Here is a 17476-nt window from a genome sequence, read left to right on the forward strand (position 1 = left end):
TTTTATTTTATTTTCAGTAATGGGAATAAATTTTATCCACAATTTAAAAAAGTTATATTCCTTAATTAATAATTTTTATGAAAAACAAAGTAAAACGAATACCAAAAGATCCAAACTTACAACATTATATCAATCAAACACATTTAATTGACAATTCACAGGAAAACAAGTTCTAGGCAATTCAATTATCTAGAATTCGTTTTCTTTCCATCCAAATTTCATTGTTGCAATCAAATGGACCCTAATAACTCTTTTTTACATTCGAAATTCATAACCTAAAAACAAACTGAAAGAATTGATGCCAATCCTTGAATAGTACGAGTAATTACTTTTGGTTTGTTAGAGCAACCCTCACGTTTGGCAGTTTCTTGAATTGAAATGTGTGTTATGATATATGTTTTGCGGACTTCAAAACGATAAATGAGACATTTCCTTTGGCAGTTTCTTGAATTGAAATGTGTGTTATGAAATATGTTCTATGGACATCAAAACGATAAATGAGACATTTTTACGATGTATAGTGGGAAATCATCCCGCAAATGAGTTTGGCGAAAGTAAAATAAAAGAGATTCAATTGCATTTATAAGTCGATCCCATGCGTTTATGAATTTTACGGACTTTCATTTGAAGTCCACCGCTGGTTGGAAATCCATAATATTATGCCTATAGGTAATAAAAATCAAATTTTTAATAGATTTGATAAAAGTTTAGAAAATCGAGAGAAGAAAGATAGACGGTCACGAAGGATTACATCACTTTATCAGATTTTTATAAATATACATTGAACAATGAAATATCAATCGAGCTACATTGTCCCCAAATTTTGCCAGATTTACACTTAGTCTCGTTTATTTCTCATTATTTGTTTATTAAAATGAAAAATTTGATCGTTATCCATGACATCAAGCCATCATATTTGACTTTCTATCTCTTGTGTGAGACTTGTAACGTCCATATTTTTTATTTTTATTTTCATTTTTACATTAATGTGTACCAAACGGGACCTTAAATTTCATCGATAGTTGAACAAGAAACAATTTTAACACATTCAATCACAAGCTGCCATCTCCAGGGGTGGACCTAGGGGGGGGTTTATAGGGGCAATTGACCCCCTAGATTTTGGGGGAAAAAATTATTGCTTTTTTTTTTTTCCTTAGTTTTTTTTATTAGAAGATATCCTATAAATTTTATTTTTGCCCCCCTAAGCCAAGTCGTCTGGGTCCGCCCCTGGCCATCTCCGACGTTGCAAACCACCTTGGCAAAATACTTGATAAGAGTTTAATTGATAGTTGAACAAAAAATAATATTAACACGTCCCATCATAGGCTGCTATATCAAACATGGAAAATTGTCCTAGCAATTAGTTAGTCACCATAGCTAACTAGTTAACTCATTTCATTTGCTTCCAATCACCAAATTTGAAGTCAAATTGAACCAAGGATGTCAAATTGAAAAAATAACGATTAGAATAGTAAAACAACACATTTCTCTATGAACGGCCGCCATCTAACCTAAATCGGCTTGGCGCGGTCGCCCCACTCGATTGGCCGGTCAAAAAATTAATTTTTTGAGTAAAAAATTGCTACAAAATATGCACTAAATCAATGGTCACTAATTGCGTTGTGCTATACATTTATCGATGAAATGAATTTAGTCTCTTTACTTTGACGGACATACGACGTGGTGGACAAAATTCGAAGTTCGAACGTGGCAACTTTTCTCCGTCAAATGCGGCAATGCAACAAAATCCAATTCACTTTCCTAATTAAAACACGACTTCAACCCTATCAAACACAACTTTTACTTTCCAAGCAATTGATAAATATTGTTGAAAAGTTAAATCCTCTCGTTCATTGAATCAGCATTTGTCAATTGAAATTTGTCGAACGAAACCTCGAAAATCAAATGGAGTCCAATTGTAGAGAGCAGGAGACGAGTAAATTGGTCAGCATGTGCATCGAGGCGGCGACTGAGAGCGCCGCCGCAGTGGAGACTTGGCGGAGGCAGCGCCGGACACTGGAGCGCATGCCATCTCATCTCGCCGATGCTCTCCTCCACCGCCTTCTCAGACGCCGCCTTCTATTTCCTTCTTTGCTTGAGTAAATATTTTTAACCGACTTATAATTTCATTTCGGTTCATTAGATTTGGCATGTATCTCAATAACCATAAATGCACTTCTTAATGTTATGAATTCCAGTATAAGTTTGTTAAGATATACAGGTATCGATTTATGTACCACCGACGTTTTACATGAACTACAAAAGCCTCAAAATTTGGAAATCTATTGCTCGAGTCAACTCTTTCTGATATATATATTTTTTATTTTTTATTCTTTTGTGCGTATATGTATTTGCTGCCTTTTCTGATGCTATTTTATTGATCTGATTTTTCTATCGTTGAAAAATCTGTTATCTTTGTTAGATGGTTGGCTTATTTGAGATTTTCATACTCGTTTCCTGAAACGGAGGAGCTTGATCTTTACATAAGTTCGACAGTAGTGATTGTTTACCTTTGTTTTTTGATAGTGTTAGTGGTAGATTATGAATTAGCTAATGTTGATTAGATACAATGCCTGATATGTAGATTTATCTGTTTTCTACGGTGGGATCCATAGATGGTAAATTAACTACTGCTGCTAAGATACAATACCTGAAAAGTAGAGGTTTCGATGCATTATACTAAGAAAAAGGCTATCTAGCCCTACTGGTGCTAGAGCACCACTCTAGTTGGCAACATATGATAGATAAAATTAAATAATTTTATCTTCTTGCATTTAAATAAATCTATCATTTATTGCCACATATGTTGCAGGCTAGACTAACGTGCTAGATAGCATTACTCTTATACTAAATAAGTCAGGGCATTTTTCTTTCTGCATCTAACGTAGAGCCCTTTTGGTATGATTTTTACTTTTGCTTTCTATAGATGAGTTTTTGGAGGAAGCTACTTTAATTTTTGGAAATTATTTTTTAAAATAGCTTTCTATATCGAAAGTACTTTTAGAGGAAGTTATATTGAACCAACTTTTTTTAAAAGCTCTTATAATCCAAAAAAACACTTTCATAAAATTAGTTAAACATGTTCAAAAGTAACTTTTGTGTCTCAAAAACTCATTTTGACTTTTCAAAAGCAATGCTAAACGGCTGTTATTATAAGATTTTAAAGAGACTACTCTTGAGATGCATATTTTAGTTATCAAAGATCTAGAATTCTAGTAAATTTTCATTTTTAGCATTTATTGATATATACATATATGAAATTATTATCGGAAAATTGACCTTTTATATAATTTAGGTGTTAATTGACTGGCACCACTTCTTCCTGCTATCGCCAGATGGAATTATATGGAGCTAATTTAGATTTTCTACTACAGGGTTTTCAAGAATAATGCGGAGGAAATTGACCTGAATGGTGAGAACTGTGTGGATGCTGAATGGATGGCATACTTGGGGGCATTCCGATACTTACGCTCGTTGAATTTGGCGCATTGTCGCAGAATTAATAATTCAGCCATTTGGAATATATCAGGTATCTAGATGTAATATTTTGGTGAGCTATTCAATTCATGATTTGCAATATTTTTCTTCTTGTTCTATTTCCCGCCTACCTTTACTTTTGATTTTTTACTATTAACTTATCTAACATCAATAACCATAAACAATACCATTAGCTAGAAGCTATATTCTCTTGCATCTACAGCATTCAGCTCCTTTGTGATTGGCAGAAATATCTGACTAAAATATATTTATTTTAAAGAGTATGAATTATTTAAAGAAGTGATCATTTTTTCCCTCTTGAATTGCATATTCTCATTCTTGGGTAAATTTTCTCAAGCTTGCAGTTGAATTCCCATGATATGATTGACTACTTTTAAATGTTTGTAATACCTTCATCATTAAGTGACTGAATAAGTATATGAGATGATTTAGCGACCTTCATACTGATGTTGGTATATAGTGAAATAATCGTCAAAAGGATGATGTCCGTTCATTTCAATATTTATTAATGTTAGTGTTTTCACTTCTTGCAGGAATGACAAATTTAAAGGAATTGGACCTTTCAAGATGCTCCAAGATAACAGATGCTGGCATTGAGCATCTTTTGACAATTTCAGCTCTACAGAAGTTGTGCATTTCAGAGACATGTGTCACTTCAGATGGTGTTGCACGTCTCTGTTCACTAACTAATCTTTTAACATTGGACCTAGGAGGCTTATGTGTCACTGATTCGGCTCTGAGCTCTCTTCAGGTGGAACATTTTAAATATGCATTTTTTTACCTTTTTTATATGTTTCCCAATGAGGTTGCTGCTGCATTGATTGAGATTTTTTATTACTTTATTCATACTTCTTTTACATGCATATCAATTGCTATATAAAGCATTTTAGATAACAAAGATCCTTATGCCATAACAAAGAACCATGATGTCTTCAGAAATATATATATATATATATTATTTTTATTTTTTATTTTTTTTAAACTAAGATCTTCTGCCAGAGCATTGAATACCAAGATTACAATGAGGTCATCATAAAGTTACTGAAAGTAAAGTTCAAAGCTTTCAGGGTCATGAGTTCAATGTGTACCTGTAGCATTATATTTTCATCTCCAAAATAATCGTTTTGGCTATTTGTCAAGTTTATTTTCTTCTTTAAAATAGGAGAACAAATAGAGGTTTGATTTGGTCAAATAGTGTTTGTAAATGGTTTGAATTATAAAAGATAGAAATGAGTGGTAAATGAGTGGGTGGTATTTCTGGGTCCCTCGAAATGTGTGAATAAAAAGTGCTTGAGTCTCTATAAGTAGTTTATAAACATGAGCCAAACATAGGCTTATGTTGTCACTTATCAAGGCTATTTAGCCCACCTTTCATTCAAGTCATACATTGACAATGTATTGTTAGTGTGAGTTTTACACTTTTCTTCATCTCTCCTGCCAGAGGAATTTTCTCTCTTTCCTAATTTAAATTTCACCATCAGTTTCAACTTTACTCCTTTCCGAAGGTTGAATAACATGTTCCAAGTGATTGACATAATTTATTATTTGTTAGATTCTCAAGAAATTGCAATATTTAGACCTTTGGGGGAGTGAAGTATCAAATGAGGGAGCCGCTCTCCTCAAAGTGTTCCCCAACCTGAGTTTTTTAAATCTAGCTTGGACCAATGTTACAAAGTTGCCAAATTTGTTCTCTCTTGCGTTCCTAAACATGAGTAACTGCACAATACATTCTTTATTTAAAGAAGGTTGCAGAGCTCACCTGGAGAAGCTTATTCTTTCTGGAGCTACAATTACAGATGTCCATGACACCTTCCTAAATGTTGACACTAGTTGCCTTTATCACTTGGATTTGTCCAACTCTTCTGCTCCCTCGTTTTTCTTTTTGCCTTCTATGAAAGCAATCACACACTTGAATCTCAGCGGTAGTTTGGTGGTGGACGATTCTATCGAACACATTGCCAGTGTAGGAGCAAATCTAAGATATTTGAATCTCAGCAGCACAAAAATAAGCTCTGCTGGAGTTGCTATATTAGCTGGACATGTTCCTTGTCTCGAAACTATCTTGTTGTCCAGCACCTCCATTGATGATACTGCTGTCTCATATATTGGCGTGATGCCTTCCCTCAAAGTTGTCGACCTGAGCTGTACACTAGTTAAAGGTATATTAGATTTAATCAAACTAGTTCCCTTCTCATGTTTCATTCTAACCTCTATGCGGTTACTTACATTTTCTTGCATGTGATCTTTCAGAGCTTACTTAACACTAATTTAAGTATATATTCTGAACTACTGGACCAGGTTTCATTCACCAGGATGGCAACGAACCTGATTGGGTCCCATCATTTTCAGCGCTCCAAAATCTTAGTTATCTGGAAAGATTGGAGTTGGACGAGATACAAATTCATGATGCAGCATTGTGTCCTCTGACAAGCTTGGGCAGATTGAACTATTTATCTTTACGAAGTGGTATCCTTACAGATGCATCTTTATATCACGCATCATCTATTCCAAGGTTGAATTATCTTGGAATTCGTGATTCTGTGCTGACTGATGCTGGGCTCGTTTCTTTTGTTCCTCCTACAATGCTAGAAGTGCTGGACCTCAGGGGTTGCTGGCTGTTGACAGAGGATGTTCTTTCGGTTTTTAGTCAGAAGTATCCTCAAATTGAGGTGAAGCACGAGCTTGTCAGTAGTTCGACTACTGAAAAAAGGAACTCTAGTTTTCTATCTCCAGCTCAAGCAACTTCGAGAGGTTTGCAGTACAAACATAAGCTGGGACCACTTCGGTCCGATTTAGATACTTTTCTAGGTAACACATCTCAAAACTCTCTTATCTAGGGCATGTTTGATAGGTTGGATTGGAGACCAAATTATATTTTGTCTATTGTCTCAACTAATACTAACTGATACTGTATAGCAAACTTGCCCTAAAAGTTTTGTGAATTATGATCCTATCTAATCGCCACTACAATGATTTTTGAGCAGATCAAAGATTGAAGTACAGCAAAGAAGAACTATTGTCATTGCAATTTTCAACCGCCTCATTTTCAACTTCCACCGATCAAGGTAATCAGAATCATCAATAGCATTCCAGGTGATCAATCTTTATAGGTGGTCTGATCAACAAAATTTATGGTGACTTTATTTTGTCAAAAATCTATGAGTTAGGCCCAGAATTGCGGTCAGAGTAAGACTGTGTCAATGATTTTCACCCATGGTTCTATCATACCATATCGGGTGACTTTGACAAGTATTGTTGTATGCCTATGTGTTCAAACAACCACAACAAAAGAGAGGAGGTAAAAGGTGTTCTAGAATTGGAGAGCAAATAGAATAGATTTTATTATAGCGATCATTTTGGAGAATACGTGGTTGAAAGGTAAGAAAAAAATTTAGTTCACGTGTAAAATTATTTTATTGGGAAATGTGTGATTGAAATCAAGTTTGAAGAAAAACAAGTTTTTAAAGAATGAGGGTCAACCAGGGACTTAATTTTGTGTGGGTAGCTTTTATTTGTTTTTAATTGGGCCGAGTTAATGATTCCCTACAACACATCTTTGTGCCTGGAAAGGTTGCCCTTGTAAGCATTTCTCCATCTAAATAAATAGAGTTGTCCTGGCTGGCTTCAAACACATAAAGTTGTATGAAAACATTTTTAGAGTTAACAAAATGTTTGCTTAGAGTTTTGTTTTTCGAATCGCGTATAATATGAAAAGCTAGTGACTTCAAATTTTCTGTATTAAAATTGCTTTCTTTACTACTTTTCAAAGCTACAAATGGAAAGCACATAATTAATAAGTTAATCCTTCAAATTTTCAAAAAGGACATTGTTAACACTATTTACCAAGATTTGAATGAGTTTCTACTTTAGGTTTATTGGTAATCCATGATCGACTTCCTTTCGTAGTACCCAAAAAGTTTAGTAATGAGCATAACGGTCCTATTGTTTCACTGGAGAGAAGAATTTATGATTAGCTTTTCAGGAAATTTCCAATGGAGAAAAGCACTGGCGCGGGTCGCTTCATTCCGCCATCTTACCCCCAAGCTAAATCTTTGAATTCGAGACCCCCTCCTTTACTCTGATACCAGGCGATCAGCCTCTTCTTTCATCATTAATATTTTTCACTTTGGTACAGGATAACTCCATCTCCTTCTCAACATATTCACTTCTATACTCTCGTAATTCTTCAAATAATAGCTTTGATTCAAAGTTTACCTTTTTTAGCCTTAGAGTTGATGATGACTTCTTATTCAACTTGTCTCGATTCAAGAACAAGTTCCACTCGAGATCTGACTAAACCGTCCTTTAATATTCAGATCATTAGCTAAAAGTTGTATACAAATAATTCATATTTTCACAGTTCAAGGACTCGTATCTGAAAGGTTTGTAGTTTTTGACGTCTTAAATCCCCGCTTTTCTGATTAAAATACTTCTGGTTCTTTCTAAGACTCTTAACTATCCAATATTAAAAAAAAAAAAAAATGTATAAACCAAAAAATTAGTTGAAAATGATATGTTAAGAAGAATAAAGTCATTTGTTTCTATGAAATTAAATTGAAAATTTGGCATCGTCTTGATTTCTTTGCACACCCATGATTCTATTGGTTATTACACATTAGGCACTAATCTAAATTCAAGATAATGTAGACCCATGTGTACCACGAGCCGTTACGGTCGAGCAATGCTCAACTGTAGAGGTGGACCGACCCGTGATAGTCGGGGTTGGGATAGTGTATCACATTTTGACACTCGCTACATCAAAGCAAATATATAGTAATAGAGCAGATCTAAGTCATTTGCAATTTAACTAGAGGAAATAATGTAGACAGTAAGATGATCAGTAACTATTGTAAAATATATTTATTATGTTCTACTCTTCGAAGCTACTAAGAACTAAACGAGGACAGTTTATCAATAAGGGTTCATTTGATTGCAAGAATGAAATTTGGGTGAAAAGAAAACAAATTTCAGGAAATTGAATTGTCTAAAATTTGTTTTACAGGGAATTGTCAATTTATGTGTTTGATTGGTATAATTTTTCACCTGAAAAATGTTAAAATTTTGGATTTTTTGGTGTTCTTTTGGCTTTTTTTCCATGAAAATTGTTAATTAAAGGGATATAATTTTTTACAATTGTGGATAAAATTTGTTCCCATTACTAAAAATAAAAAAAAATAAAATAAATAAAGCTGGAAAATCAATTCTCACTGTACCAATTCATGGAAAATGCATGCTTGTGGGAGAAAAGATGGAAAATGAATTTCATGGAAAACTTTTGCTATCAAACAACAAAAAAGTTGGAAAATGAAAAATATCCCATATCAAACAGGCCCTAAGTTCATCATCAAAGTTTTCAATAGGAGACAAAGTTAACACGATTAACAGGGATTTGCATGAGATCTCGAGCTACATCCTTGAATTCAAGCACCCTTCCATCTCTAAATTTTGATAGCAATCGAGCAGCCTCTTCTTTAGTCATCAATATCTTCACTTTAGTCCCAGATAATTTCTCCTTCTCGACGTGTCCACAACGAGTCGAGTTGTTTCTACTCTCGTGATTCTTCTCACTTTCTTCTCTTTCAAGCAATGGCTTTTGTTCAATCTGGAAGTGTACCTTTTTTCTCATCTTAAGAGTCGAGGGCTTCTTGCTCAACTCATCTCTATAAATATAGTGTGGCACTTCTGGTTTTTTATGAGATTGAATTTCAGACATTTTTTGATGAAGTAAAGGAGTAAAGAAAGAGAGAATATTCGATGGAGAGATGTGTAGAAATATTCATTATGAGTCTATATATAAAATTTCGTGGCGAGACTATGGCATGGAGTGCAATTTGGGAGTGTGGACCAAGTCTTTTTGACGTTTTTATTCAGTTAATTAACATATGTCAGTTAACCCTAGAAAACCAAGAACGACGCAACAGAATAGGTAAACAAGAAAAGGACTGAAAGCTCCGATTTTGGTAGTCTTTGCAGTTGAAAACAGCAAAGGATTCCGAAAATCATGCTCGAAGATTAGCCGGCAAGGTTGAGTCTCTTCAATTTCCCTAGAGATGGCCAGCGACACCATGGCTTGCCTTTAACTTGATGAATTTGTTGAACCATCTCATTTATAAGACGTTATATATTAAAACTTGTAATACAAGGTGTGAAACATATGCAGCATTTATATGAGAGATTTTGCTATTTGTATAGAAAAACAGCTAGAAGAAGTGACATAAATCATGTGAAAGAAAAAGATTAGATGAAAATATTGATTGTTTTTTAAACTGGCGAATAATAGAGTATTATGTGACATTATGCAAGATATTATTTCATCTAAAAATTTAAATTGTGGAAGAAATTCAAATTACTTCAATTTAAGATTCAACAAAACAATGAAACTCAAATATGAAAATAATTTTTTTTATGGAAATTTAACTAATTATTTGGTCGTTTTCTGTCATGTTGATAGCTTAATTTTCTATTAGATTAAATTGGATGACTTCGTCTTATTTCTTTAACTTGAAGTTGACAAGTTGATTTGATTTTGTTTAACGAGATTGAATTGAATGGTAGACCACAAAAAAATGAAATTCAAAGAAATATTTATGTTGATGGAATCATTTTGCTAATTACCCTTAAGAAAGAAAATATACCAATAGAAATAGGTCAAGCCGTCAAGCTGCTCACGGGATCGGTTAGTTTTATTTCCTCATTTTTAGACTTGTTATACTAATTTCTTAAAATAATTGCTTATTTTGGCTTTTTTTTTTAATTCATTACTAAAAAATGGAAAAAAAGAACTGACTCATAAGCATATTAAGAGAGAGAGAGAGAGAGAGCCTGCTCGTGAGGCCTACAAGCCAAAGGATCGAGCTGTACTTGGGTATCTATACCGACTCAACCCATTGTCACCACTAGAGTATCCCAACTTTAGAATGGGTCCCAACTTTAGAATAGGTCACGAGATCATTTCAAATATTTTTCATTTTTGATCATGTATCTCTTATTTAAATATGATATTACACACTAAATATGTTTACTTACAAGACCTTAAATAATTGCAGAAGATAATAATTAGTAAAAGGGTAATCCTCCTTGCACAGGGCCCTGTGCACAGGGTGTGCACAGGGCCATGTGCAAATAGCACAACCCTTAGTAAAAATAAGGCAAAATAAGCAACAGGATATGAAAAGCAGGGGCAAGCAATAAAAACGATGGTTTTGCTAGAAAAACAGGCTCATTGACAGGATTTTTTGATAGGCATATACTTGGCATATTTTCATTGGCAATTGAAAGAAAAATTAAGCAGTGAATTGCCAATTAAAAACTACCAAATCATATTTTGGGAAAAGGCTCTATCACTCAGCCTGTTTCTTTTCCTTTTTCCTAAAAGGGATAGTCCCTCGCATGTTTGCGGATTTTCTGTTGGTACTTTTTTTGGAATCTCTCTCGATATGTGTGCAAAATATGGAAGCTCGTTCCCATCGTGCTCACGGCCCGACTAGCTTGCCAGTGATAGTGAAAATTCTCTTGTTGCTTTAAAGACTTTTACTTGGTCTTAATTACTTAAATTTATTTTAAGTGGGACCTATTACAATTTAATTAAATATAATAAATAACCCTGGTCATTTTCTCTCATATCAATATCAATATCATAGTTAATTTTCAACGGATTACATTCTTGTTTGGCCCCCATTTTGTAGAAATGAAAATGGGTGGAATAGTATTTTTTTTGAAAAATCAGTGATTGAAAAAAAAGTAAAAGTTTTTTATTTACATGTAATATTAATTTATGAAAGATTTTGTGGTTGAAAATATAAGAGAGAAAAAATGAAATGAAATGAAAAGAAAATTAACGGGGCTAAACGGGGGCCAAGTGTTGATGACAAAATTAAAACGCGTCTTCACTTGTGTAACTCGAGCTTTGACTAGTCATCGGACCAGACAATGGGTTAATATGTTGAAATAAATTGAGCTTTGACTAGTCATCGGACCAGGCAATGGGTTAATATGTTGAAATAAATTGAATGCTAGCCATAATTGCTATATATTTAATTTATTGTGCAAAGTCTTGTACAATTACAATTTTATCCCCGACTTTTAGATAATGTGAAAATGACTTCACAACTCCCTAAGCTATTTAGCATTACGAAAATCATTGCTTTGAAAGTTAAAATTTCATGTTCAAATTAAAATAAATATTAAGTGGTTTGATGATTTTACCTTCAATACTTGTAACTTCAGTTCATATGAATTATTGTGCAAATTCTTGTACAAGTACAATTTTATCTCTGACTTTTAGATAATTAGAAAATGACTTCACAACTCCCTAACCTATTTAGAATTACGAAAATTGTTGATTCGAAAGTTAAAATTTCATATTCAAATTATAAAATATTAAGTTGTTTGATGATTTTACCTTGCAACTTTAGTTCATATAAATTATTGTTCATATTGTCGGTTTCAAATGTAAGAACTCAAAGTCTCAATCTCATAAATTCAAATAGATTTGGAAAGTCAAAAATTCACTTTTGAAAATTGACAAACGTTTTTCACACTTTCTAAAAAGTTGGGGAGTGGAGCCCAATTTTTCCAATGACTGCAGTGCCAACTGATGAAAATAAGGTTATCATTTTTTCTAGCCTATTTTAATACGATAAAGGTAACAGTACATAATTTGGCGTATCGAAGGGTGTACACCCTCTCACATGAGGGTGGAATCCACGTGAATAAAATATTTGAGTGGACCCCACCATGTGAGAGGGTGTACACCCTTCGATATAGAAAATTATGTATCCCTAGCAAAACTCATTTTAATATTCAGTTTTGTATGCATTATGGTTCGATTAGCAACAACCTAATTATAGTCAAGATTATAGATGGCATTAGGTATGGAGGCCAAGTCTCAAGCCTTATGAGCTGAGATAGTAAAATTATTTTTATTATTTTATACCAATAAAAAAAATAGTGCATACCTTGAAATTTTATGAAGAATGCTATTTAATTACATTAGTTATGATCACCAATCTATGTTGCAAGTGATGTGTTATGAAATAAAGGTTAATGTAATGTACGAACATGTAACTAACTTTTTTGAATTATCATTTCGTGTCATATCGTGTGATGATATCTCTAATGAAGACATGGTATTACTCAAAATGTATCTTAGTTAGCCACAATGATTTGGTTGATGGCTCTTCAGTTGGGAATGGAAAGGGAAACAGATTTTAGGCTTGAAACTGTTACATGAAACGGGCTTGCAAATGTTGAGAGTCGGCTTTTGTTTTGTAAAGACGAAGAAGGATGAAAAAAAATTGAGAAAATGGATGTTAATGTTGTAAAAATTTTCACCGGGTTAGAGCAGAAATCACGAAACATGAATCAACAACGCCAAGAATAAGATAATTACGAACTTGTATCAACGAATGACTTGAACACGATATCGTTGTCCTCAAATGATATTTACCCCTTCTCCTATTGATTTGAGATGCTTTCAAGGTTGATGGCAAATGGTTTATAGGATTTTAACAAGAATTAATCACCAAAGCACAAGTGAAGAATCTTTGAAAACTTGAAGAACACAAGGGTTGAATATGAATATAAACGAACAAATTTTGATCTTTGATTGTGGAGTATTATGGAATCTCTAATGTTTTTTGATGTTTTTAGCCTTCAACATGGATCCAATATTTATAGGCATACACTATATACACGAAATGGTGCCAAAATATAAGTCAAAAGTCACCAAATTCAAACTTGTAACAGCCAAAAACCGACCTCCAACGATAAAAAAATTGTACCATGCGATTGCATGGTTCACCAAATGGTCTTGGCATATGGCCATGCGATTGCATGGACCAATTTTTTTTTTATTAATTGTTGTTGGTTTTAAACAACATAATTATAGCAATCTCCCACTTGTTCAAAATTAACAAGTCCCATATTCATAATATACGATACTCGTGCATAAGGATTAAATATCTTTTCGATTTGAATCTAACTATAGTGTAATTCAAACAAAGTTTAGTCGGAATCAAAGGTAGCGTGTAGCTTTGAACTAGTTATTCCATATGACAATACTGACAAGGACACACACACAAGTACCACGTGTTCTCAAGTTCTTCATAACTTGCTTAGCGCTTTTATAGTTTTGCGTTTATCCTTTTCAACAATCTTTTAAGAGAGAAACTCCAACTCTCTATTAAGGTGGCACCACTTTGAAGATTGTTTAGGTGAAATTCTTCCAGTACCTTTCTTACTTTTAGAGGTACTTGTGTTTTAGCACTGAACTTCATTAAGAGCTTAAAGCTCATCCCTCATTTCAGTAACAACCAGCATTATTTTAATTAGGATAGGATGATTGTGAATTTTAATAATGTTGCAACTATCCACATATCGAATGACTTGTTATCATCCTTTGAACCCGTAAATTACCTTTTAAGTAATGACAGGTAGGGTTGCTGTTATTGGTGAGCTTTTTTAGATAAGGAGTTTCAACCCCATCCTACTCGAAGTAGATGTTACTAAATCTCTGTTTAGAGGTTTAGTCAAAGGATTCTCCAAATTCTTAATTGACCTTACATAATTTAGGAAAATTATTTCATCTTTGATTAATTTCGTTATGTAGTCATGTCTTAGACTCATATATCTAGACTTTCCATTGTATATTTCATTGTATGCCTTTGCTAACGTGGCTTGACTATCACACATGATAGGTATTGAAGAAATGTTCTTTGATCCCAAAGGTATCTCATAAAGGAGATTCTTAAACCACTCAGCCTCTTTTCCGGTATCTGATAGGGCTACAAATTCAGATTCCATGATCGAGTGTGTTATGCAAATTTATTTATTTGATTTTCAAGAAACAGCACCTTCTCCAAGAGTGAACACCCAACCCGAAGTGGATTTACTCTCACCTGCGCTAGATATCCAACTAGCGTCGGTAAATCCTTCCAATACCGTCGGAAATTTAGTATATTGCATGCCAGGTTCTTGATTTTCTTTAAGTATCCAAGAACTCTTCCAATGGCCTTCCAATGATTATTACTCGGATTGCTAATAAAACTGTTAAGTTTATTTATGGCATATGCTATGTCCAATTTTGTTCATTGAACTACATACATAAGATTTCCTATAGCACTAGCATATTTCAGTTGAGCAATCGCCCTTCCATCATTCTTTACAAGTTTTGAACTTGGATCAATCGGGGTACTATATTCTTTTATATTTAAGTGTTTGAACTTGTTTATCACATTCTCAATATAATGTGATTGATTTAGATGATAACCCCCACTAATCTTTGTGACTTTGATAGCTAAAATAGTATCTACTTGGCCAAGATCCTTTATTTTGAATGTGAAAGATAGAAACCTCTTTGTTTCTTCTATACCGTCCATGTGATTACTCATAATCAACATGTCATCAACATATAAACATATGAATGTCACATAATTATCATACACTTTAGATTATAAATATATATCTATGTTATTATGTTTAAATTCGAATGATGTTATAACTAAGTCAAACTTCTCATGCCATTTCTTAGGTGCCTACTTCAAATCATATAAAGATTTTACTAACTTGCATACCTTAGTGTTCATTTCTAGGTAGAACGAATCCTTCGGGTTGCTCCATATAGACCTCCTCATCGAGATCCCCATTTAAGAATGTCGTCTTGACATCCATTTGATGAACATGCAAGTCATATATTGAAGCCAATGCGAATAATATCCTAATCGATATTATTCTAACTACCGGTTCATAAGTGTCAAAATAATCGATTCCTTCATTTCGTCGATATCCTTTAACTACTAATCTAGCCTTGAAAGTATTTAGAGAGCCATCAACATTATATTTCCTCCTAAATACCCATTTACATCCAAGAGGTTTGGATTCTAGTGGTAGATCGACGAGTTTCCAAGTTTTATTAGACATTATCGGATCCATTTCATCTTTAATTGCATCTTTTCAAAAAATGCTATCATTGAGAAGCCATAGCTTCTTTATAGGTTTTAGGGTCGATTTCCACTTGTAGAACAAAATGAATTGTTTTTATAACATTCAACTCATTTCCTTCTACTAAGTAAAAGGAGATAAGTTGAGAATCAATTTCCTCCGGCCTCAAAGACTTCTCAACTCGAGTTCTTTTGCTTCTTCGTGGTTCACTAGACTTATCAACATCTTTAGAAGACATTTCATCACGTGTTCCACTTGAGCTAGGGATGTTTTCAATATTTTCCTTCAGTTCATTATCTGATGATAACAAATTTTCAAAGAACTCTACATCACTTGATTCGATAATCACGTTGGTCTCCAAGTTTAGCAATCTATAAGATTTGCTATTATTAGTATATCCAACAAAAGCACATTTAATGCCTCTTGGACCCAATTTGGTCCTATTAGGATTTGTGTTCTTGCAATAAGCAAGACACCCTACACTTTGAAGTATCCAATGTTCGATTTTCTTCATTTCCACAATTCATAAAGAGAAACCTTTGTATGTTTAGAAGGAATCCTATTATGTATCCTACATGCACTTAATAAAGTTTCACCCCATAAATTGAACGGCAACTTAGCATATATAAGTATGGCATTAATCATTTCTACTAAAGTTTTATTCTTTCTTTCAGTCAAACCATTTTGTTCGGGTGTCCAAGGTGCAGAACATTGGTGAATTATGCCATATTGTTCACAATATAAATTAAATTCACTAGAAAAGTATTCACCACCTCTATCACTTTTTAAGGTCTTTATTTTCTTATTTAAGTGATTTTTAACTTCATTCTTATAAGTTTTAAATAAATCAAAGGGCTCATGTTTATGTTTCATCAAATAAACATAGGTATCATCAATAAATATTATGAAATATCTATTTCCACCTCTTGTTAATGTCAATCAATTCACATATATTGAAATGAATTAATTCTAATATGCTAAAAGTCCTTTTAACGCTTTGATAATGCTTTTTAACCATTTTTGCTTCTACACATGTTTTGCATTTAATGACATCATTTCCATCATATGAAATTACGTCATAATTTCTCATGCGTTTCATGATACTTTTACCTATGTGATCTAATCTAGCATGCCATAAAGAAAATAAATCAATCATGAAGCAAAATCAACTTTATTTATTTCATTTTCAATAGTACAAAATTTGACCATTCCTTCACATGAATAACCCTTTCCAACAAATTTCCCGTTAAGTGATAATATAAGTTTACTGGACTCAAAGACACTTTCAATGCCCGATTTTCTCAAAAGATTTCCACTCACTAAGTTCTTATTCATATCCGGAACATGTAGTATATTTGTGAGAGTAACATTTTTCCCAGAAGTGAAGATAATTTCTACACTTCATTTTTCAATTACTTTGGACCGTACCTTGTTACCCATTTGGATCTCTTGGTCTCCTTCCACTTTATTGTATATTTTGAACAAATATTTGTCATATGATACATGCACTGTGGCACAAGTATCATACCACAAGTTGGGAACCTTTCCTTTAATAGCATTTATTTCACTTACGGTGACCACAATCTTGTCTTTTTGGATGAAATTCACTTTACCCTTGGAGTTGTTGTGTTTTCGGTGTCTACAATCTTTTGTGTAGTGTCCAGATTTCCCACAAACAAAGCATCCTCCTTTGGTCTTCTTCTTGAACTTATTAAGGTTCCTCGAAAGCTTTCTTTTGTTGGATTTTGTTGGCGGTCCGGATTTTTCTGTAGCATTTACTTTGGAAGTGCCCTCATGAGAATCACTTTTATCACGCATTCTTAACTCTTCCTCAATCCGAAGATATTTTTGTAGTTGTTCGAAAGAATAATCTTCGGAACTATGCATTATCTTCTTCTGGAATCCTTTCCAAGTTCCGGAAAGTTTGGCAATTATTGCCCCCACTTGAAAGGTCTCCGATATTTTAATTTTCACCCCCTTCAACTTATTGACAATTACTTACATTTCATGTATTTGGGAAAGAAGGGAAATATTCTCT

General features: G+C 33.5%; 2 protein-coding genes across 2 annotated transcripts; one reads left to right on the forward strand and one right to left on the reverse strand.

Annotated features, from left to right (window-relative positions):
* The first annotated feature begins 1793 nt into the window (after window positions 1-1793).
* On the forward strand, window positions 1794-6964 carry LOC111383221 (internalin-I). Its single transcript, XM_023007305.1, has 6 exons — window positions 1794-2099; window positions 3375-3529; window positions 4032-4249; window positions 5051-5657; window positions 5797-6306; window positions 6483-6964. The coding sequence occupies exons 1-6, from the start codon at window positions 1906-1908 to the stop codon at window positions 6581-6583; spliced, it is 1785 nt and encodes a 594-aa protein (XP_022863073.1). The 5' UTR covers window positions 1794-1905; the 3' UTR covers window positions 6584-6964.
* Window positions 6965-8812: 1848 nt separating this feature from the next.
* LOC111383222 lies at window positions 8813-9245 on the reverse strand. The gene has a single exon (XM_023007306.1). It carries the CDS (start codon window positions 9209-9211, stop codon window positions 8852-8854), a length of 360 nt encoding a protein of 119 aa, XP_022863074.1. The 5' UTR covers window positions 9212-9245; the 3' UTR covers window positions 8813-8851.
* Window positions 9246-17476: the final 8231 nt, after the last annotated feature.

This window comes from Olea europaea, unplaced genomic scaffold (assembly GCF_002742605.1).
Source record: "Olea europaea var. sylvestris unplaced genomic scaffold, O_europaea_v1 scaffold2632, whole genome shotgun sequence".
Lineage (NCBI taxonomy): Eukaryota > Viridiplantae > Streptophyta > Magnoliopsida > Lamiales > Oleaceae > Olea > Olea europaea.